The sequence below is a fragment of the Pleurodeles waltl genome, chromosome 12 (assembly GCF_031143425.1).
Source record: "Pleurodeles waltl isolate 20211129_DDA chromosome 12, aPleWal1.hap1.20221129, whole genome shotgun sequence".
Classification (NCBI taxonomy): domain Eukaryota; kingdom Metazoa; phylum Chordata; class Amphibia; order Caudata; family Salamandridae; genus Pleurodeles; species Pleurodeles waltl.
In genome coordinates, this window is record NC_090451.1 from 630,109,479 (window position 1) to 630,132,752 (window position 23,274).

At 46.8% G+C, this 23,274-nt stretch overlaps 1 protein-coding gene across 2 annotated transcripts in view; it reads right to left on the reverse strand.

Moving 5' to 3' along the window:
• The window catches only part of LOC138268424 (semaphorin-7A-like), a 187,968-nt gene extending 169,045 nt beyond the window's left edge, over positions 1 to 18,923 (reverse strand). The window contains exon 1 of one of the 2 annotated variants that reach the window (XM_069218045.1): positions 18,172 to 18,923. In XM_069218045.1, coding sequence (XP_069074146.1) covers positions 18,172 to 18,307 — 136 coding nt within the window. In that variant the 5' untranslated portion in view covers positions 18,308 to 18,923. The remainder of the gene's footprint in view (positions 1 to 18,171) is intronic. The other variant, XM_069218046.1, reaches the window with a different exon arrangement.
• Between the last annotated feature and the right edge of the window lie 4,351 nt (positions 18,924 to 23,274).

The following is a 23,274-nucleotide window of genomic DNA, read 5'->3' on the forward strand; positions in this document are numbered from 1 at the left end:
ACTCTATGTGCTATTTGGTGAAATGGGACTCTTCCCGCAATCCATATCAATACTCCCCGTGCGAACGCGGAGTATGTTGTGCCTACCAGTTGTCCGCCCCATTTCGCACGGAGCTCCTGCAAGTCTGGTTCCAGTAAGTGTGTCTCTTGGAGGATAGCAATGTGTGTTCCCAGTCGCTTGAGGCGTGCGTGGATGCGTGCTCTTTTATTTCTTGTGCCCATACCCCTCACATTCCACGTCAATATGTTGTATTGATTACTGTTGCGGTTATTTTGTGGTGTCATGAGAAAGCGTGGGGTGGGTCTGCTTCTGTGCCTCAGTCTTGCTCATTGATCTACCAGTGGGTTGCCCCTCCGATTGTGCCATTAATTATGTTTGCCTATCCCAGCAGCGTTTGCAGATTTGTAATGGATCTATGATGTGTGTTTCTATTGATTTACTACTACCCTCCCCCCAACTAATAACCTCGCACTCTTATCTATTGATATGGAACTACGTAACTCGTATATATATAAAAAAAAAAACTATCCTGCTGGATAACCATGGTGGTGTTGTCATGACGGTCTAATGTGGCTCATTTGTGGGGCTCACATCGGACCGTGGACTTTGTCTGCTAATACTGGTGGGCGCCCCCGGGGCGTGTTTCCCCCCCCCCCCAACCACTTACCCCCCGCACCCCACCACCCCCCAGCCCGCCGCCCCGCCCAGCAAGGATAAGATTATGCAAAAGATACACTTTTGTTGAATAGGATGCTGCTTCTCCGGGGAACCATATCACACCTAGGACCTCCAGAGCGCTCGGCTACATCTCCCCAGAGTAATCAGAACAAAGATGGTGCCTTTGGGAGTGGTCAGAGATCATCCGCCACTCTGGGGGTGACCCTCGGCCCTTTTGAGTCCTCTATTATAGTAGAAGCGGAGCTGGTCGTGTCCAAGTCCGAGTTGATCTCAGGTAGTTCCCTAATTACTTCAAAGTTATTTCGTCTAAGCAGGGGGGTTTCTTTCAAGACTTTTGCTCTTTCTTCCGCTGCCTGTTGGGCAGACGGCTGGACCCCAGTACGCCTTTTGGATCGTTTCCTTGTTGTCGAGGGCAACCATTCTTCTCCCCCCTCCGCTTCATCAGTCATGCGTGCCAGGCCTTTGGCATGTAACCACGTCCAGGAGTCTTCCGGGGAGTTAAATATGTGGGTACGATCATCTGCTATCACTCTCAGCTTGGCAGGAAAGAGTAATGCGTATTTAATGTTAGTTTCACGCAGGCGTTGTTTGACCTTGACGTATGAGTTGCGTTTTCTTTGCACCTCTTGGGTGAAATCTGGGTATGCATTGATGGTTGCTTCCTCATATTTGAATGGGCCTTTGTTGCGGAATTGTTGTAGGATTGCGTCACGGTCCCGGAAGTTTAAGAATCTGGCGATCAATGGTCTGGGTGGTTGCCCAGGGAGCGGGGGCCTACCCGGTATCCTGTACACCCTTTCCACAGTAAATAACTTAGATGGGGCCCCGCCTAGCACCTCGGTGATTAGCCATTGTTCTAGGGATATTTCCATGCTTTGTTGTTGCATATTTTTGGGAAATCCCAGAAAGCAAATGTTATTCCGGCGCGTTCTACTCTCATCTTCTTCCGCTCGTTTCCATAGCGCCTTCAATTCCGCATCCATGCGTTGAATCTGTTTTTGGTTATCCTGCGTTGTAGGAGATAGCTCGGTCAGTCTCTCCTCCACTGTTTTGACTCTTTCCGATAGCTTGCGGTGATCCACTCGAAGAAGGTTCAAGTCTTGCAATACAGCATCTATTCTACCTTCCAGGGAGGTTTTAGTGTCCATTATCGCTTGTAGTACCCTCTCCAATTGCACAGATTGTGACGCAAGTGTACTCTCCAGCGTTTGTAGAGTCGGGCTTGGCTGTTGGTCGGTGGCAGCTGGGCTTTGCGTGGTTCGATCTTGATTCTTGGCTGATTTCAGTCTGCCCGCCATCGTGCACCCCCGGCGGGGGGCCCCCGCGGGCACGGCAAGGCACTCTGCGGTGTTGGGTTGTGGCGGGTTTCCCCCCCCTTCTGTCCCTCTTCGCCGGCTCGAATTATGATTCCTTGTCGCTAGGTCTCGTGCCAGGGGGCAGGCTTTAGTTGGACCTAGTTTGCAAGCCTAGTGTTCATGGCCTTCCCCTGTTGACTTCCGGGGCGCTTAGGGGGGGCCGTCCGGTCTCAGCTGCCACTGGCGCGGGGGGAAGAGTCTGATCCAGACTGGGTGGAGGCTAATCATGCCAGCCTTTGTGCCTGCAATACCCTAGTCCGCTCCCGCCGGTCCCCCCGCGCCAGTGCACACCCGAGGCGGATTCGGCGTCAGGCGGGGCGCCCCTCTGTGGGGACGCAGGGGCAGGAGGGGGAAGGGGCAGGGAGAGGGGAGGCGCGGGCCCGGCCTCTCCGACCTACCCGTGGTTGGTAGGCCACGATAATTTTTCCCCCCCCAAGCCCTCTCTTGCTGCCCCTCCTCGTTTTGTAGGACAGTTTGTCAGCCTGTAGGGGAGCAAATCTTTAGGCACCTGTGCCCGCCTACGCCAGGCAGTTCTGCCCCTACAAATATGGTGCCTTCGCAGTTGTTGCGACCCCCACGGGTCCAGGTGGTGGGGGGGGGCACCCCTCGTGCCCGGAGTGGCACTTTTTTACTTTTTTTTTTTTTTTTTTTTTTTTTTCTTAAAGTTGTTGGTTTGTTAATTTTTTTTTTTTTCCTTTTCCCCGCGGCGATCCCTCCTTTCGCGGGCTGGCCACCAACGCCCCTGGAATCCGGGCACCGCCTGTTTTTCGGCCCCGGGATGATGGTGTCCCCGTTGCAGAGGGAGGGGGGCGGGCCGCGATTCGCTCTCTGGAGGCCGCTCCGGGCGAGAGGCGCCCCCGCCTCGAAGCGCCGCGTTCCCCCGCGCCCCACGGGCGAGGGAGGTCTCTTGAAAGTCCTCCGGGTCGGGGGCCGAGCACTCACGTCTCACGGCCCCAGGCCGCTCTCCGCACCTCCGCCGAGACAAGATGGCGGGCGCTCCTCGCCTCGGCACCAAGTCTGGGAGGAAAGCTCGAGTTGGAGGCTCTCCCCCGTCGACTCCAAGCACCGTTGGGATGCCGCAATCAATTCACGGCCGCCGCCGCACCCCCGTCGCCCCGGGGGCGTCCTGCAGGATAGTTATAGCAGGGCCGGGATGGAGTGCTCGTACTAGGCGTCCATCCCGGTCGCCATCTTGGCTCCTCCCCCTAATTGGAGGAAACCTTAATGACAAGCACCAGTACTGGAACTCTCAGACCGCAAACAGCAAAGGACATGCTCTTCTTGCCCACTCAAGAAAGGACTTTGTAGTTGCTGGCCCAACTCATCCAATGCACTATCCAGGTGCCACACGGCAGAAACCGGACATCCTGGACATTGTCGGCATGAAGAACCTTCCCAGTCTATGAAGCTAGAGACTTTAACAGCACTGATGTCCGACGACAACACAGTTTTGATCACTGTTGGAGACTAAATCAAATGCCAACAGCAGGGAGCAAGGTACCGCTACAAGAGAAGCCTGAATGAAACCTTGACTCTTGATCCAATACGCTGTATCAAAGACATTGACCAAGCTGTTGACCGTTTCACAGAAGCCGTCCACACTGCCATCAAATGCAGCATTCCTTAACAGAAACCTTAACACTGCTATCTCTACGACCTCCCAAGTGGCATCAAGCAGTCAGTTGCCGAGAAGAATAGAGTACGAAGACAGTGGCAGAAGTATTGCACCCCTGACCTGCTGAAGAAGTACAACATGTTGACAAAACTGCTGTAGACACAAATGAGCCAACACAGAGGTGAAAAATGCGAAGCAGCAACAGCTCATTTGAAGGATTTGGACAATTCTCTTTGGAGAATGACACTGTGCATGACTGGAAGAAAGAAACCAAACCCACCGATAAAAGTAAAGACTCACCTGGCATGCACCAACCGAGACAAGGCAGAGGTCCTGGCTGGCACCCTGGAGACATCCTTCAAGCCCAACCAGGCCAGCAAATTGACAGTCAAAGTAGAACAAGAAATCACTAAGCATTACCTGGAGCATCCACTGGAAACAGAAGCTGCAACCATATAGGAATTCTCAAGTGACGGAATACAAAGCCTGAATTAAAGAAACTGAAAAATGGCAAGGCCCCAGGAAAAGACGAAATAACCAACCAAGCCATCAAGATGTTTCCAAATGCTGCAGTGGATCATCTTTCTGAAATCTACAACACATGTCTCCAGCACCAGCATTTCCCTAAAGCCTGGAAAGAACAAGAGTCATTGTATTCCCTAAGGCTGGGAAGCCACTAAGAGATCCTGCAAACTACCGCCCTATAAGTCTGCTATCTGATCTATAAAAGCTCTTCAAAAAGGTAATTCTTGCACGTCTCAGTGACTTTGCATCAAGTGAAAACCTTCTTGCCAAAGAATAGTTTGGACTCCAGAAAGAACACTCTACAAATCATCCATTTCTCAGAGTTGTGGACATTATTAGCCATGGATTCAAGATCAACAAATCAACCAGAGTTGTCTTCCTGGGCCGAGCCAGAGCTTTCGACTGAGTATGGCACCGAGGACTAATCTACAAGCTTATTAGGCTGAAGTTTCCCAGCTGCCTGGTAAATCTGCTGACTAGCTAGCTGGAAGGACGCACCTCCCACGTGGTGATGCGTGAGGAATGCTCAACTATACGCCCTGTTCTTGCTGGAGTGCCTCAGGGATCAATTCTTGGACCGTTTCTCTTCACTATATTTATAAATTATATTCCCAAGGATTTAAAGAAAACAGACCTCACTCTCTATGCTGATTGTAGGAAGTTGGCTCTGTATGTGCTATTTCAAAGTAAGGAATAGCATGCACAGAGTCCAAGGGTTCCCCTTAGAGGTAAAATAGTGGTAAAAATAGATAATACTAATGCTCTATTTTGTGGTAGTGTGGTCGAGCAGTAGGCTTATCCAAGGAGTAGTGTTAAGCATTTGTTGTACATACACATAGACAATAAATGAGGTACACACACTCAGAGACAAATCCAGCCAATAGGTTTTTGTATAGAAAAATATCTTTTCTTAGTTTATTTTAAGAACCACAGGTTCAAATTCTACATGTAATATCTCCTTCGAAAGGTATTGCAGGTAAGTACTTTAGGAACTTCAAATCATCAAAATTGCATGTATACTTTTCAAGTTATTCACAAATAGCTGTTTTAAAAGTGGACACTTAGTGCAATTTTCACAGTTCCTAGGGGAGGTAAGTATTTGTTAGGTTAACCAGGTAAGTAAGACACTTACAGGGCTTAGTTCTTGGTCCAAGGTAGCCCACCGTTGGGGGTTCAGAGCAACCCCAAAGTCACCACACCAGCAGCTCAGGGCCGGTCAGGTGCAGAGTTCAAAGTGGTGCCCAAAACACATAGGCTAGAATGGAGAGAAGGGGGTGCCCCGGTTCCGGTCTGCTTGCAGGTAAGTACCCGCGTCTTCGGAGGGCAGACCAGGGGGGTTTTGTAGGGCACCGGGGGGGACACAAGCCCACACAGAAATTTCACCCTCAGCAGCGCGGGGGCGGCCGGGTGCAGTGTAGAAACAAGCGTCGGGTTTGTAATGGAAGTCAATGGGCGATCTAGGGATCTCTTCAGCGCTGCAGGCAGGCAAGGGGGGGGTTCCTCGGGGAAACCTCCACTTGGTCAAGGGAGAGGGACTCCTGGGGGTCACTCCTCCAGTGAAAGTCCGGTCCTTCAGGTCCTGGGGGCTGCGGGTGCAGGGTCTCTCCCAGGTGTCGGGACTTAGGATTCAAAGAGTCGCGGTCAGGGGAAGCCTCGGGATTCCCTCTGCAGGCGGCGCTGTGGGGGCTCAGGGGGGACAGGTTTTTGTACTCACAGTCTTAGAGTAGTCCTGGGGTCCCTCCTGAGGTGTTGGATCGCCACCAGCCGAGTCGGGGTCGCCGGGTGCAGTGTTGCAAGTCTCACGCTTCTTGCGGGGAGCTTGCAGGGTTCTTTAAAGCTGCTGGAAACAAAGTTGCAGCTTTTCTTGGAGCAGGTCCGCTGTCCTCGGGAGTTTCTTGTCTTTTCGAAGCAGGGGCAGTCCTCAGAGGATGTCGAGGTCGCTGGTCCCTTTGGAAGGCGTCGCTGGAGCAGGATCTTTGGAAGGCAGGAGACAGGCCGGTGAGTTTCTGGAGCCAAGGCAGTTGTCGTCTTCTGGTCTTCCTCTGCAGGGGTTTTCAGCTAGGCAGTCCTTCTTCTTGTAGTTGCAGGAATCTCATTTTCTAGGGTTCAGGGTAGCCCTTAAATACTAAATTTAGGGGCGTGTTTAGGTCTGGGGGGTTAGTAGCCAATGGCTACTAGCCCTGAGGGTGGGTACACCCTCTTTGTGCCTCCTCCCAAGGGGAGGGGGTCACAATCCTAACCCTATTGGGGGAATCCTCCATCTGCAAGATGGAGGATTTCTAAAAGTTAGAGTCACTTCAGCTCAGGACACCTTAGGGGCTGTCCTGACTGGCCAGTGACTCCTCCTTGTTGCTTTCTTTGTTCCCTCCAGCCTTGCCGCCAAAAGTGGGGGCCGTGGCCGGAGGGGGCGGGCAACTCCACTAAGCTGGAGTGCCCTGCTGGGCTGTGACAAAGGGGTGAGCCTTTGAGGCTCACCGCCAGGTGTCACAGCTCCTGCCTGGGGGAGGTGTTAGCATCTCCACCCAGTGCAGGCTTTGTTACTGGCCTCAGAGTGACAAAGGCACTCTCCCCATGGGGCCAGCAACATGTCTCTGGTGTGGCAGGCTGCTGGAACTAGTCAGCCTACACAGACAGTCGGTTAAGTTTCAGGGGGCACCTCTAAGGTGCCCTCTGTGGTGTATTTTACAATAAAATGTACACTGGCATCAGTGTGCATTTATTGTGCTGAGAAGTTTGATACCAAACTTCCCAGTTTTCAGTGTAGCCATTATGGTGCTGTGGAGTTCGTGTTTGACAGACTCCCAGACCATACACTCTTATGGCTACCCTGCACTTACAATGTCTAAGGTTTTGTTTAGACACTGTAGGGGTACCATGCTCATGCACTGGTACCCTCACCTATGGTATAGTGCACCCTGCCTTAGGGCTGTAAGGCCTGCTAGAGGGGTGTCTTACCTATACTGCATAGGCAGTGAGAGGCTGGCATGGCACCCTGAGGGGAGTGCCATGTCGACTTACTCGTTTTGTCCTCACTAGCACACACAAGCTGGCAAGCAGTGTGTCTGTGCTGAGTGAGAGGTCTCCAGGGTGGCATAAGACATGCTGCAGCCCTTAGAGACCTTCCTTGGCATCAGGGCCCTTGGTACTAGAAGTACCAGTTACAAGGGACTTATCTGGATGCCAGGGTCTGCCAATTGTGGATACAAAAGTACAGGTTAGGGAAAGAACACTGGTGCTGGGGCCTGGTTAGCAGGCCTCAGCACACTTTCAATTGTAAACATAGCATCAGCAAAGGCAAAAAGTCAGGGGGCAACCATGCCAAGGAGGCATTTCCTTACACTGATGATGTTGCAGTCATCTCCCAATCTTTGACCGAAAAGGAAGCGGCAAAGAATCTTGAAGTTTCGCTCAGCAGAATCTCTGGATGGTACAGCGACTGGCAAATAAACTTCAACATAAGCAAAACCACAGCAACATTATTCACCAGAAAGCAAATCAAAAAGCATCCACTGATCCACCTCAATGGAGAGAAGATAAAGCGGGAAAGCAGCAGCTCATACCTAGGAATGACACTTGACTCCAAACTCAGGTGGAGAAACCACATTGGGAAGACATGCCAGAAAGTAACATCCAAACTGGCTGCATTGTATCCGCTTCTGAGAACAAAAGCAGTGACTATGCGGGTGCAAAGTGCATGCAATACACACAATTATTCGGCCTACAATGACAAATGCTTCACCAGTGTGGAGCAGTTGCAAGCTGGATGTATCGGAAGCCTCTGCAGAACTACAGAAGAAGGCCTTATGGATAGCTGCATGTGCTCCTTGCTTCGCAAGAACAGCAGACCTCCACAGAGATTTGGGCGTTGAGAAGTTGGATGACCATCTCCGCAAACTCCACGTGAAATTCTACAAAGGATTGGATCAAAAAGAAAACCCACTGATTTGAAACTTGTTTACATTTCTGCAAACCCTTTTGACTGCTATACACAGCGCATCACAGCACTGACCATGTGAACCAACTTCAACTCTGACAAAGAGTCACAGATCAATAAGTAAACAAAACAACAACTTAACAAGTTCAAAATGTATATGGAGCAATGAGGCTACCACCTCGATATCCAAAACACACCGCTGTCAGAAGGAATCTGACAGCCAGAGAAGAAAACTGGTAGGATTCTGTAGTGAGGGTGAGACCGTACTCGAGCGCACCTGCCTCAGCTTCCACCACCTGTTTGGATTACCAAAGCGGAGTATGGAGAGGGTGAAGGGGCAGGCGACCCTGGTGTGCTGTCATCTGCCTTGCTCCAGCTCCAACAGCTGCTGCTCATCAGGCCACCACCCTGCGTTATCATCACTGGTGAGCAGAGAATCACTGGTGCATGCCTGTCTCTGCAGTCCAGTGCCACTCACCTATGTTCATTGTACCGAAGCAAAGAAGGGATGGGGCGGGATGAGCAGGGGCTAGGCCCATGTCACTCAAGTTCATTAGAAGAAATATCATAACATCGTCAAGGCCAACAAGTCTGACTGCCAAGTACTAATACTTGAAGGCACAGGTATGTGTACATGCACACAGATTATTTGTGTTGTGACGTAGTGCAGCTGTCTATTGCTGTGATTTGTATGGCTGTGCTCTGCTCTCTGTTTTTCATTCCTCAAGTTTGTGGCTCTGCATTGCAGGGATAAAGATTTATGGAAAGTAAATGTCTCACCTCACCAAGTGTATTTCAGCCCTCTTACAGCCCAGTATTGCCCACTGAAGGCATCATATTCCTGTTGACCGGTGCTGGAATTGATCCTTGCTGAAGGTACCCTGCAGTGGCTCATTAAGAGTATAGCTGACCCACTGAGAATGCTTGTTTTTGCATTTGTATATAGCGCAATCTCGACTTGAAGGTATTGGAGCGTTTTACATGAGCACCAGTTACATTACACAAGGACGCATTAATTTTTGGTAGGCACTGGGAGATTAAGTGATTGCCCAAGATTAACAGGTTGTAACCTGGTTCCTCAGCTCCGAAGTCGACAGCTCTGCCATTACACAACATCTTCTGTCTGCATGGCAAGCTTGGCCTGAGAGTGTGAAACTTAAGGTAGAGAGCAGACAAGCAGTGTGCCCCCCATCGCCATGTATCCAAAGCTGCAAGCAGTTCTCCTCTGTTACCACTAAGGGTTCCTCTGGTACTTCACCCCAAAGTAACTGCTATGCCCAGGAGGCACCGATCAGCTTACAACTAGAGAAGCGTGTGATGGTTCAAGTGACCCAGCATCAGGCTGTGTCTGTGCATGAGAGAAGTTGGGAGGTCCAATTTATCTGCATAGAAGTACTGGGCTGGCGTGGATTGGGAGTTGATTAACGTTACCAGGTGCCAGGAAATCTATGAAGCTATAACCAAGCAGCGGTTTGTAAACTGTATTGAAGTGATTGGCCTCTTCGTATGTGTGCTTTCTCGTTTTAGCTTGCTTTTTCTGCTGTGTGTGGAGTGTACAGGAGCTTTCACTCAGGGAACATGAGACGTCATTATGATCAAGTGGCCCTTCCCTCATTGGCCTGTGGAAGAGAGACTGGTTATGTCCTCCTGGCTGTAAGTTAGATGTCCATCGCCGGCCAATAATACTAGCTTCCAGAGACAAGAATGTACCAGGACACCTTATTTATGTATGCTACACTACTACCCCTATGGTATACACATATTTGTTTGACATTTCCTTCCCTATGTGGCTGACCACAACCTGTATCAATCGGAAGCACAGCAATCAAATACATTGTCTGCCCAATAGTATAATCGAAATGGTACTGACTGGATGCCACAAGGGAATTTGTGGACAAGACTTAACAGAGAGCAGGAATAAGTGACGAGAGAAACAGAACAAAAAGGGGGCTTAAGGCATATTCTTTGCAAAATGTTGTGAAACTTCACAAATGTAAACAAACTGCCACAGAAGTGTGTGAACTGCACTTGCTGATATGTGGAATGAAACCTGAATGCAAAGGTATCCCTCACATTCAAAACTCTCTGGTTCACGGAGAAAATGTCTTGTGCCGTAATTTCTTTTTCGCACAAGACACTTCTGTTGATATCTGAGGTTGAAGAAGTTATGCAAATACTTTAATCACACAAGATATGCTGATTTGCAGGTACAACAACATTTTCATGGGAGCCTAGCTTAGGGCTAGGAGTTAGGGCAATATAGAAAGTAAATGGTGGTGGATAGAAGGAATGAAGGTGAAATGGGCAAGGTGTATGGTTAGTTATGACATCTGTGGTGGGTTATTGCCATTTGTGAAGGGTTATATTAATAGGGTCTGTACGCACATTTAAGGGCCGTGGACTTCCATGTAGGCACAAGGATATTGTCATGTTTGTATACTAAGCAGGGGCAAGCTGATTCAAGTTGCAAAGCTTTCCCACTTCCATGTTACCCCTGGTGCAATAGCAGTAATATGTAGGCGTGATGCCACCACAACAATGGATGTCATATGTTTGAGGTCACAACAGTCAGACACTCCAGGCTATACCGGGTATGTGGCCTGCTGGGTGTAGGCTGGTTAGATGGGCACGAGTTTAACATTATGAGATTATCAAGAGAGTATCATGTTTAGAATCATCTGTGAACCCCATCCAATTTTACTGACACAGCCGCCCACATACGATTCTAGACTATCTATTTCAACTTACTTATCTAAAAAAAAAAGAGTAATCAGGTGAATCCTTTACAGTGTTGCATTTATCTCATTAACAGATTTGGCCAATATCATTACCTGATTGTGGTTTAAAATATGTTAGTCACAACTTTTCCTAAAAGGTTCTTCGGGAGAACAGCCACCAATGATAATTGGCAAGTGTGCTTAAAAATGTGCCAATCCCATAGATTTCCTCACAATAGTGTCCTATGAGGAAGACCACTAAATCATTGTGTGAAATTCTCTCTAATTACTTTCCTATTTTTACCAGTATTACAGGTCCAATGTTGTACATCAAAATTCGCCACTTACTATAATTTATCATAAAAGACCCTAAAAGGTAAATAACATAAAAAATCTAAACCACTTCCAATCACGAAACCAATAGCATATTCCCTCAGAAGCTTCTGAGACCCTTCTGGCATCGACTTGGACAGTACACATTTACCTTGCTTTCCAATCGTGGTGTAAAATGTAACGTTTGACACCCAGCACCGTCATGGGGTGTGTTTGTGCAGCACTATGGAGTACCCTTGCCTTTAAAAAAAGGTGCGTGGCTCCTGCTCATGTCACCTACTCCTCTCTTGCCCTTTTGGTATCGTTATACTTATTCAGCATCATCCCTGCCCTTGCCTTGCACATATTGATTTCTGGCCGACATGCACACAAGACTCCTCGCCCCTCTGGTTGGGCTGCTGTTGGTATTTTTCTATAAATTTTAGTCTTAACTATAGTTGTAATTGAAGCACCCGTCCCTTATATCTTCTCCCCATCCCACTGCTTGGCACTGCACACCAAAACAAGGCAAGAGGACCTTTCTGTCCACTCACACACAACACTGAAACACTTCCCAAATAGGATTAAAACAAATGCAACGCTCTGCCAACCACGCACTGCCCAACACTGTAATTTGCTGAACATCGGGAAATGTGCTCGGTCCTGCACGTGTGTAAATGAAGCACTGCATAAATCGCTGCAATCCAGTACAATTGTGCTCTAAATCTAAAGCTGATAGAACTGTTTAGGGCTGCAGTTCCGTTTGGATGCTATTTTCTTTGTGTATTGTTTTCCTCCCTCAGTTGTATTCTGCCTTCTTCTAGCAGCTGCTTCTTCCCAAACATTCCCTTGCCGCACAATCGACTATGCCATTTACTCTGCTGTTCGAATACTTCCTTCATTCCTCCCATGGCATGTAGGTCTTTCTGTAGTTCCTGGTGGCTTTGAGAGAACTTGTCTTCATGCCTCTTCTGACCTAAAGGCCTTTTGGGAAAACAAGAGCTGACTGCTCCTCAGTCCCCCACCCAGCTTTCCCTCAACCCAAGCTCCACTGTATCCAGCCACCCCTTCCGCTGCTCCCTGCCCTGGTCACACTTTCACAAGTGCTGGCCTTTCCTCCTCTTTGCGGCAATGAGACAACCTGTCTTTGTGCCACAGCTGAACTCAAGCCCATTTGGAAAAGCACAGTGCCTCTTAGTTTAGATTGGCTGGACTATTTTGCTAAAGCTTTTAGAATCCTATTTTAATGGCTGCAATTTCATCTGTCTGACCTTGTTTTCTGTATGTGTTTTGTTTTTCACCCCTTCGTTGGGGGGGCTGCTTTGCCCTTCCCAGCTGCTAGTTCACTTCACCTTCTGTCTCTTCTTTTCTTCTTGCATCTGAATTAGCTCCTACCATCAGGTGGGTGCTCCTCCCTTCTCTGCTCCTGGTCACCAACTCCCACTCTTGCCCGTTGAGCATTCCTGTACTCACTTGATAGCATCTCTGCCTTGCACATATTGACCTATGGATTACTAGGCCTTCTTCGATTTCCCCCGCCGACCATTTTGGTGTACATGTGCCATTTTGGTGTAATGTGTAATTTTGGTGTACATATCCCATTTTGCACACAGCACCCTTTTCGTCCTCAGGCTAGTTTGGTGTTGTGTAGTTGCCTATATGTTTTAGTTGCAATCATAATTATAATTTGGTTACATATCTCTCACATCTAGTGCGTCACACTTCTAGGCGCTATGCCAAGATATCTGGGCATCAAAATTCTTTCCACATACGAGGACAACAAAATACAACTTTTTGCCAACCATATAATCCACAATGAAGTAGCCTGCGACCCATCCTGGAATGCGTTTCAGTGGACCAAACAGTGGTTTGACGCGGTAAATGTAACAGTACCAATTATACATTGAGCTATAAATTTCAGAATTCACTATCACTTCAAAACATTGGCCCATCTCCACCTCAAACCGCAGGCGCGACATAGGACGGAGATTATTTCTGACGTGCTTTAACATTACAGACACAAAAATATTATTTGCTTTTGCGTCGGTGGCACCTATTCATTTTTGTGTCAAAGATCTGTTTCCAATATTCTCGTCCTTCCTACAATTAATAGTCTCAGCTTGTCCATATCCGACTGAAAATACAGATGATGCTACAAAAATCAGTCATGCTAACGCAGCTCATGTACCCCTGCGGGAGGAAGAGGAGGAGAGGGGAGGGCGACAGTCTGGGAGGGGCTCATGTGAGCAGTTTTTGGTTAGTGCGGGTAAATTGTGTGCTGAAACACTTGTCCTCACTGCGGTAGAACTGAAGACGAGGGAGATGGACAAACTGGGTAATGGGAGGAGGATGGATGAAGGGATTCTAATCAGAATCCTTCCCCTCCTGCGTCATCCTCCGTCCGGCAGCATCCGGTGATGCCCCGCCACACTGCGCCATTGGTGCAAGGTGGTCCCTGCGGTGCTGCAGGCAGCATCCGCTCACGTCTACAGTATCTGCAATGCAGAGAACGCGGGGGCCGGGTGACCTAGAATAGCTGCCCCTCTCCTGTCTGCAGGAAGAACACGACGCAATGACCTAGAATAACACCCAGTCTCGCGAAGCTCAAAGGAAGAGGAATCTCCCGAAAAAAGGCGCGGGGATTTCTCCCCAGCCGTCTGGCTAGACCGCTGGTCAATCCGAGGGATTGTAATATTGTTACGGAACGCGCAGTCGGAGCTGCGCATTTCCTCCCTCGCTCTCTCTTGGCTCTGTGTGAAAGAATTACAAAGTCAGCTGCGAGGCATTTTTTTTCGCGGCACTGGAAACTGACGTTCAGCTTTCTTGCAGTTGTTCACCATAAATTGTGTAGGTAATAAAGAATGCAGCCAACACTGAACCGGAAATACAATTATGTAATTTTGGTATGTTTGTTATGCCATATTAGTGTTTTTAGTACAGCGCCCATTCGTCCATAAATTTGCTCACAGCACTTTGATGGAGGGCTGCCCGACGGTGTCCCGTTGCTTATAGGGGCAGTTGTTAGTAGGGGTGATGTTGGTCAATGAGAGGTCGAGGGGCTGTCTATGGACATGCAATTGAGCCTTTGAGGAAGCGTTATTTGCGATGTGTTTTTCCTATCAATGGGATCCGTACAAGGATGATCATCTGACCTGCTGTCCAAACCAGTGTGGAGATGCGACTAAAACTGAGTCAGCTGTGATGTCCATATGTTATGCTTTGTTAAGATCAAAGCTAGCCTATTGATACTAACCCTGAAACAAGACGTATGTTTTGTGATGGTTCGAGAGGAGCAACTTAATTGGCTCATGGTAAAATTGAGGTGTAGCCAATTATTTAGAACCAGAGTCAAAATATGTGATGATCCGTCCTTTTGTGGTAGTTGTGAAGAGTTCTACTGTGGTCAGAGAGAGTCCTGGATCCCTCACGAGGTTATAATTAAGAGGACTGCAGGAGGATGCGAGGATAAACAGGACGTACGAGTAGCTTGTATAACACACGTGGGATCCAGCTATGGTGGGTGATGATGAAGGACAAGCTTTCAAACATATTAAATCATGGTACTTTGCAAGCAAGACAGCTCTGCAGTGTGTGCACCAAACCTTCCCACACCCAAGTTAAATGTCATGGTTATTGATTTCCATCAGTGATTCACTCAGATGCCATCACCATCAAACTATGCTGCCACCAAAGAGCACTAGCATCAAACCCAACCAGACCAGTTCCCATCAGCACCAAATTCAGACCCACTTATGGGGCACTCAACAGCAGTCCGATGTTACTAGCACCAAGCCCTAGCAATACCAAATACCACCTGCATCAAACTACACAACACAAAACTCAGAAACCAAAGCGTCAAACTCCGACACACCTACCTTTATCTTATCCACCATAACACTCCCCCAAAACCAACACAAACCCAACTCAGAAACAAATTATAGCTGTATTGAATTACATCAGACCCAAATGTAACCACAAAGATACCCTCATACCAACAAAGTCCACATGCACCAAAAACAACCGTGACCACATAGTGTATTTTACAAGTATCAGGATACACTAGACTTTATTCACATCAAACTCCATCAACACCAAGCTTCACATATTCATCATGAACACCAGCAACAGCCACATTCAATCACACACACCAAATTCCATTTGCATGAAACCAAGCAGTCCCCACTCCAAGTCCACCATCAATCAAATTCACCAGATGCAAATTACGCCAGCACCAAATTCTGCAGCTTCCACTGCAGTTTAACTCCACTAATGTAAATACATTGAAAACCATAACAAGCTGCACTAGCAGTAAATTCCACTATGCAAAGACCAAAGCCTACTGCAAGGACCCTCCATCAGCCGCAAGTTCCTCAACACTAACTCCAACCCAAAAGTACACCAACATCACAGCAACAAACTTCACTAGCCCAAAACACCAGTAACTTAAAACTTCACTGGTGTCAACCCTCAATCACATCAACCTCTACGGAAGCAAACTAAAACCAAATTTTCAGTCACATAAAGCTCCAGTCAGTCAAATTACATTTACTACCAAGTTCACCATTATTAACACCGTCACAACAAAATACGTGTACTACAGATCTAAGTATGGCCAATGTTTAATCACATCACTGTCCATCCACACCATCAACAAAGTCTATCAATAACAAATACTTAAACCAACCTCCATCAGAAACAAACTTCACCAGTCCCAAGCTGCAGTGGAATCACACTTCACCAACAAATATTCCATCTAAACCAAGATCCGATCAGATCAAATTTTACATTTCTAACTCTGTTTACACTGAACTTCAACTGGAATAAACTTCATGACCACTCAACACCACAGTACCAAATTTTAACAATACCCAAATCTCGCGTATACTAAACTCCAGTAGTACCAAAGTCAAACAGTAATTTCACAATTCCACACCGATATATCTCTCAGTACCCACGAGAACGCACAAATAACACCTTGACAGACTCTACCAACATCATATTATTTAACGCTTCCACAAATTCCATCAAGTTTGAATTAGTCACACATCTCTCCATCAAAAATGTCTCATTCATAATAGCAGCAGATTGCTGGAAAGCGAAATTCTATCATTACCTTAGAAACCACACACTTCAAAATACCATATACAACTCAAGCTTATATCTGTCTCCACATGCAAAACCAAAGTTGCACTACAAAAACATCACAACTATCGCCAGCCAGTTCCACCATTACATCACTGGCACATCACATCACATAAGAGCACACAAAACAGCAACTTTGACAGCCAAACATTTAATCACATATACACCGAATTATCACTATTTCAAAAGTGTAATGCCCATATTGAAGTCCTACCGCACCATGCCAAACTCAAACCTTTGACATGCCAAACTCTAGCTGCACAAACTTTAACTTTAACCTTACACACAGCAAAACAGAGTCGCACTCATATCAATCTTCACAATCATGGAATACTTCAACCACATTGCAGAAAAGATAAGGACTGAATTGTGGCTGAATTGTTGGACTCAGGAGACTTTATTTCTACTTTTTAATTACTTTACCACATTATGTGAGCATGGGCAAATAATTGTATTGACCTTTGCCTCAGTTTCCATGTCAACCAAGATTAGGAGTCCCTACAATTAGGTTCAGTAATGTATTAATGTCTGTCTTTACAACTGAGTGTATGCATGGCAAACTATATTCTCATTTATTTCAACCTTCAAATACATCTGTGTTATCTTGCAACGATAGCCAAGCATAATTGTAACCCCCAAAATGCTACTACACTTCACCCTCAAACATGTCCACTTTCCGATGCATCGTGCCAACTTCATACCAAAGCCATACCCAATTCCAAATGATCCAATGCCAAAGACACAACACACGCATGTCCATTTCCAACCGCAGTTTTGTTAAACTAATTATTCCCATGCAATATTTACTCGTAGCCATTTCCACCCACCTTAGCTTATGGCAAATCTAAATCACATTTATGCTTAACTTCAACTGTAAGCAAGCAAAAACTCAAATTACAGCCAATAGGAACTCTGACCACTGACATGCAAAACTCCAATCACAGCCATGTGAAACTCCGAACATTGCAGCATCGTCTTCCAGCTTTTAGCAATGGGAACTTGCAGCTCTGTGGCAAACAGCAGTCATACCCATATGAAACTCTGAGCACAACAATACCAAACATAACATTGATAACATGCAAAACTACATCACTGTTATGAAGCTCAGAGATCGCAACTGCGAAATGATAAACTTACCAGATATTCAACAATGACACTTAGATCAAGGGCAGTGACCCACAGAAGCTTCAAGCACCCCAATGTAAAATGTAACTTGCACACATGGCACACATTAAGCATTCAAGTATAAACTCAATCCGCACCTAAAAGAGAATAGCCACGCTAAGTCAAAATCCAACACACCATGCAAATCTGCTCTCATACCCACAATCTCCAATCACAATAAGGCCAGAAGGCAATTAAACCACATCAAACACCAATCAGATGGAATTCCCACCAAGAACCTACAAATTCCAAGCACACTGTTGTCCATTGCACAATGGTCTGAGACCGCAACCTGCCCATCACCAAATCCAGATGCAGCAACCCCCTCCACACATACATCACAACTGAACATCAGTTTCATTCAAATAACTCAAACGATACGGTGAAACTTTCACACAAGTAAACAACGACAACACCAAATTTCCTAACATTCAAAGAAGAAGCACATAACTCACAGCTCGACCCGACTTCCCAAACCGCCACTATACTAAATGTCCTACAAAATAAATGCATAGAATAAAGGAAGAATGTCCAAAACACATGTAAACTACCAACCATATGGTCGACACAGTCCTGTGCAGCAACACATCAATTCCCCACCCAGTCCACCACTGCCTGTCAAAACATACAAGGACACAGCGCACTGAAAACCAAACGACACATTCCAAATTAAAGTGCAGCCCTACATCTAAGCCAAGCCCGAATGACAAGTGTCTAGTGGGTTCTCACCTTTCTCATGCAGTTTAAGGCGTGGAACCTTCTCTGCAGAAACCAAAGACAGTATGGACAACAGGAAACAATGCAGCAGTTTCATGTTTCTAATCGAAAATGCGGGGTTTCTTTTAGCAGTTAGTTCCCAAACCATCAAAGGTCCCAGAGCAGAGCATCTGCATGTAAACCTGCCAACCAGCTTCTCGCTGGGACTAAAGCATATCCTGCTGCAGCTATGTGCCACACCCACGCTTCTCCTGACGCGCCCTCCCCCCTCTACACTCTGCTTTCTTTGATCCCTCCCTCTCCTTCTTCCACTGGTATTTTACCTCTCTTCCTCTATCTCACTGACGTTATCTCTGCCTCTTTCTCTGGCTCCCACCACCCCTGTCACGATATCCTCTCCGCCGTTCGGTTTCTCCAACGCTCTACTTCTATTTATCTCTCTACCACATTCTGGCTCCACTTCTCTCTCTCCCCTCTCTTTCTTTTTCCCCCACCTCTCTGTCTTATCCGCCTGTGTTTTTTATTCCTCCTTTGCTCTGTCTCCTTGTCTGGCTCTCTGCGATTCTTTTTCTCTGTCTCCTCTCTCTTTCCAAATCCAGCTGCTCACTTCCTCTCTCTCTTCATCTATGGCCCAGTCTCCTCCTTCTCTCTTTCTCTCCCCGTCCTCTGTGCCCCCTGGCTCCTTCTCTCTTTCTTGTCCCCCGTCTGTTTGATTGCCTCAGGCTCTCTGACACTGTTTCTGTTTCCCTGTCGCCCTCTGTGCCGCTGTCTTTTTGCCTTATTGCTCCTCCTTCACCGCCCACAGACTGCCTCCCTCCTTCTGTCTCTTTAAATATTATTTGTGGGAGACATTTCTGCTGCTGCAGCTCCCCCCTAAGTCATTCTCTCTACCCTCCTCTCTCGCCCTGTTCTTTACTTGGTAATCTGCAGTCTGCTCACATTTTCCTGTGTGTTACACCCTCTCCCGCAGCATCAGAAGAAGGTCCTCTTAAAAATCACTGGGTCTTCATGACATATCCAATTTCATTTCGAAGTGTTGCAGTGTGTACAAGGATAGAAAGCACACCAAACGGGAAATTATTTAGCAATAATGCACAAAAAAGCATTAAAAGAAGCATCACTGGCCATGAAACGTACACAGTTGTTTCCATTTTATGCTGCACTGATTGACTCAAGAAAACACTAGTTCTGTACCTATGTATCCGAAACTGTTATGACCTTTGTATTTCAGACGAACCAATATGAATAATGGGTTGTTTAAGGGTTCTGTGCCATTCGATCACTGTTTTTGAAATGTTGTGGTAAAAATGAAAATATGTCCTTATTGTAAAATATCTGTAAACGGCGTGTCGGTAAGAAAACATTAAAAAACAAAGACTCGCCAGCTACAAAATATATCTCCAAAATCCTGGGGTGATAGGACCTAGAAAAGATTCATTACTTGCTTATGGAATATGCTGAAAGTACGTTTTTCCACCCAGGACAAGACAGGTCTCTAGAGAAATCTGTGATTTCCTGAAAGGAAGATGTTTATTTTAATGGTCTAGCGGGCCGGGGAAGAGTCGTGCCACTGTGAAAAGACGGCAGGCCTGAGACAGTGCCTGTCACTTGCCAGGCCAAGTCCTGTAAAAGACGGCTGGATCTAGTGGTCATTCACATGTCAAGAGTTTGACGTTTGGTGCTTTTTGAGGCAGGTCCTGTCAGATAGGGAGTACTACACATCCTCAATTCGAAAACGACAGTACAGGTACTTCTCAGAAGGGTTGCAATTTGTATCGTGAAAGAGTCCCTGCACTTGTATATTTCCATTTCAAGCACTGCTGATATTTCACTTTGTCCTTGATTACAAGTTGAAGCGTCAGTTCTGAGCACTTTGCAAATAAGCAAAGGTGAGTTTGCACAGTGATCGAGGTAACACACTGTGTGATATTTATCACACTGTCCACTCGTCTCGTAAGAGACTCTGGTAGGGTCAAACTACTGAATTTTACCATGGGTAAAGACTGGTAAATAGGTTAAACATGCAGAATTTGGGGCCAGATGTAGGAAACTGTTTGCGACTCGCAAACGGCAAAATGTGCCGTTTGCGAGTCGCAAAATGCAGTTTCCTATGCAGAAATGCATTTTGCGAGTCGTTACCGACTCGCAAAATGAATTTCAGACTCGCAAATAGGAAGGGGTGTTCCCTTCCTATTTGCGAGTCGCATTGGGATGCAATACCATTTGCGACCGCATATGCGGTCGCAAATGGCATCCCAGTTACCATCCACTTCAAGTGGATGGTAACCCAATCGCAAATTGGAAGGGGTCCCCATGGGACCCCTTCCAGTTTGTGACTGGAGCCCAAAATATTTTTTCAGGGCAGGGAGTGGTCCAAGGGACCACTCCCTGCCCTGAAAAAAACCGAAACAAAAGGTTTCGTTTTTTTTTAAGTGCAGCTCGTTTTCCTGTTAGGAAAACGGGCTACACTTAAAAAAAAAAAGAAACCTGCTTTATTTAAAAGCAGGTCGCTAACATGGAGGTCTGCTGACGTCAGCAGGCCTCCATGTTAGGGAGTGCCTATACTCGCAATGGGGCCGCAATTTGCGACCCACCTCATGAATATTCATGAGGTGGGTCATTGCGACCCCATTGCGAGGTGCAGTCGGTGTCTGAGACACCGTACTACATAGCAATTTGCGACTTGCAAATTGCGAGTCCCTGCGACTCGCAATTTGTAAGTCGCAAATTGCTAATTTGCTACATCTGGCCCTTGATTTGTTAAAATGGTTTTGCGAGCGATGCTTCATTTCGAAGTTGAAAGTTCTGAATACCAGATATTTTCCAAACTCAACAAATAGCTTAGGCCAGGGAAATGGCATTTACCAACCATGAAGAATACTCAGTCGTATTGTATAGAACTTATAAGTCAAGGTCGGCGTGTCTTTTAGCCTCAGCCACTTTATCGGCTGAAAGGGTGAATGCCAAGATGCCCATTATTAAACCCTCCTTTTAACATGGGGTGCAGTACTCCCCAGTAGATTTTTCAAGCGCTCTGGGGGTTAAACCCCGATTTATAACATCGCCGCCAAGTTTTTTTTCTATCTTCGTGTTTTTCAATTAGTCCGGTTTTATTGCGGTACAGGAAACTAAAGTATCAGAAAATGTTCATCTCTCACTGTCCTCATTACTAAACCACCAGTTATGCTTATTGTGACAGAAACATATTTTGTTGTAAAATGACAAAAACGGTATCGTAAATATTTTTGAGTGCTACAATAAAGAAATTCGTAACAAGAAAGCAAAAGAAAGTTTTGAATAATTTTGTGGAATTTTTCTATTTGTGTTTTTAAAAATGTTAGTGCTTTATTCCAACTTATTGGGTGGGGCAGAGACTGCATTGAAAATAAAAGGAGCAATGTACGGCAGTGGGAAACCGGTCAGAGGATGTCGGTGGGAAGAGACACAGCGGGTAGGGACCCGCCTGTGTTGCTGAGCAGCCAGAAGGTGCCCTTTCGAGCTGGAATGAAGACAAGGCTAAATTGCTCAGAGAGTGCTGGGGCAGGAGTGTGTCAGCACTCCTGTCTGGCCTGGACTCGCATCACTCTTGCCTTCAATCAATGCTCCATTATCGCTTGGGCCTGTTCCGTTACCTGCCAGGTCGGAAAACGGATGGAATCAAACCCCCTCCCCCCCTCCACCAACCAACCCCCGCTACCATTTCCTCTGGCAGGTGATGCCCTCTGTTTCAGCTTTACTCATCGCCCGCTGACGTAGAATTTCTGTCAGTTGTGTTTATCACCACAACATCTCAGCAGCTAACTTCTAAATATTTTTAATTGTGTGAGAAGACTAGGCAGGGATGTGGAGGGGTGGGACTTTGCGCAGAATACTCCGTGTGAGGCACTTTTACGCCTCCTCCACCCAAAAAATAATAATAATAATTCTCCGTCTATCGCCCATGTATTGTGATCTTGTCACATCCCATAATGGGCACTGGCTGTGCAGGAGTTCCAAGTACGAGCTTGAAAGCCACTCAATTCAGGTGCTTCCATCCCAGTTTTTGTTCCACTATGTGATAGCCAGTGCTCAATTTAACCCAGAGGTTGTTGGTGGGCGCCGCTGGCACTTATTTTTTATTTTCAGACATTTCCAGTAAGCAAGAAAGGTTAAAACACACACACAGGAAAGAAGGAGGGTGAGAAAAAGATAAAAAGAAACATCACAAAAGGGAAAGCATGACCTGCAATAGTGAGATAAAGGGGCAGGGGGGTGTCTGGTGGTGGATTGAAGCGACATGAGATGGATTCAGTACTACCACCCTCAGTATTTTACAAATTAAGCATTGGTGATAGCGGCTCTTCACCAGACTGACTGTGTGACAGTAGCGTTATCATGTGACACACTGTCTTGCTGTATGTGCTGGCAGATCTGCACCACAGTGATAGATTGCAGCAAGCTCAAACTGTGTACCTTCCTCTAACACTTCCATAGTACTGGTTGACTTGAGAATCATATGCTGCCCATTCTCTTTATCTGACTCCTCCAACTTCTGCCTTTCTAACACCCGTTCCTGCCCCACTCAATCACAGTGCAAATCTCGCAGCCTCATTTCACATAAACATGGCCGCCCACTGCCCTCCGTCTATTGACCCCTCTCAATTCTGTCATCCTTAATTCACTTGTCCTTCGGCTTCCCACCCCCATAACCCCAACCTTGAAGTCCGTCTACCAATAATCAGCTTCAGCCCTGCCTCTATTCTCCACAGCACATGTGCATCCACCTGGTCCCTGTTCTTGACAGAGCCATCTAGGACAACTTCAGTGGTTCACTCAGGGCAGCTTTCATTCTCCCTATCCTTCCTGAGGCATCCAGCCGTCTCCCCATTGTCTTGAAGCCTGGATCATGGCAGCCATCTGCACTCTCAAGATACCAATGTGGGAAATAGTTTTTTTATGGTGTAAGCACCCACTACAGTTTTTGAAAGCACTACGAGGAACAGTTTTTACTTGTTATCACAACTAATGGCATTCAAGTTACCGACCTCAGAAGGATGGAGGTCTGAGGTGGCCTTCACAGGAGCGAAACTTGTGACCATCCAGTCACAACAGATGGCAGTTATAAACGTTTAACTC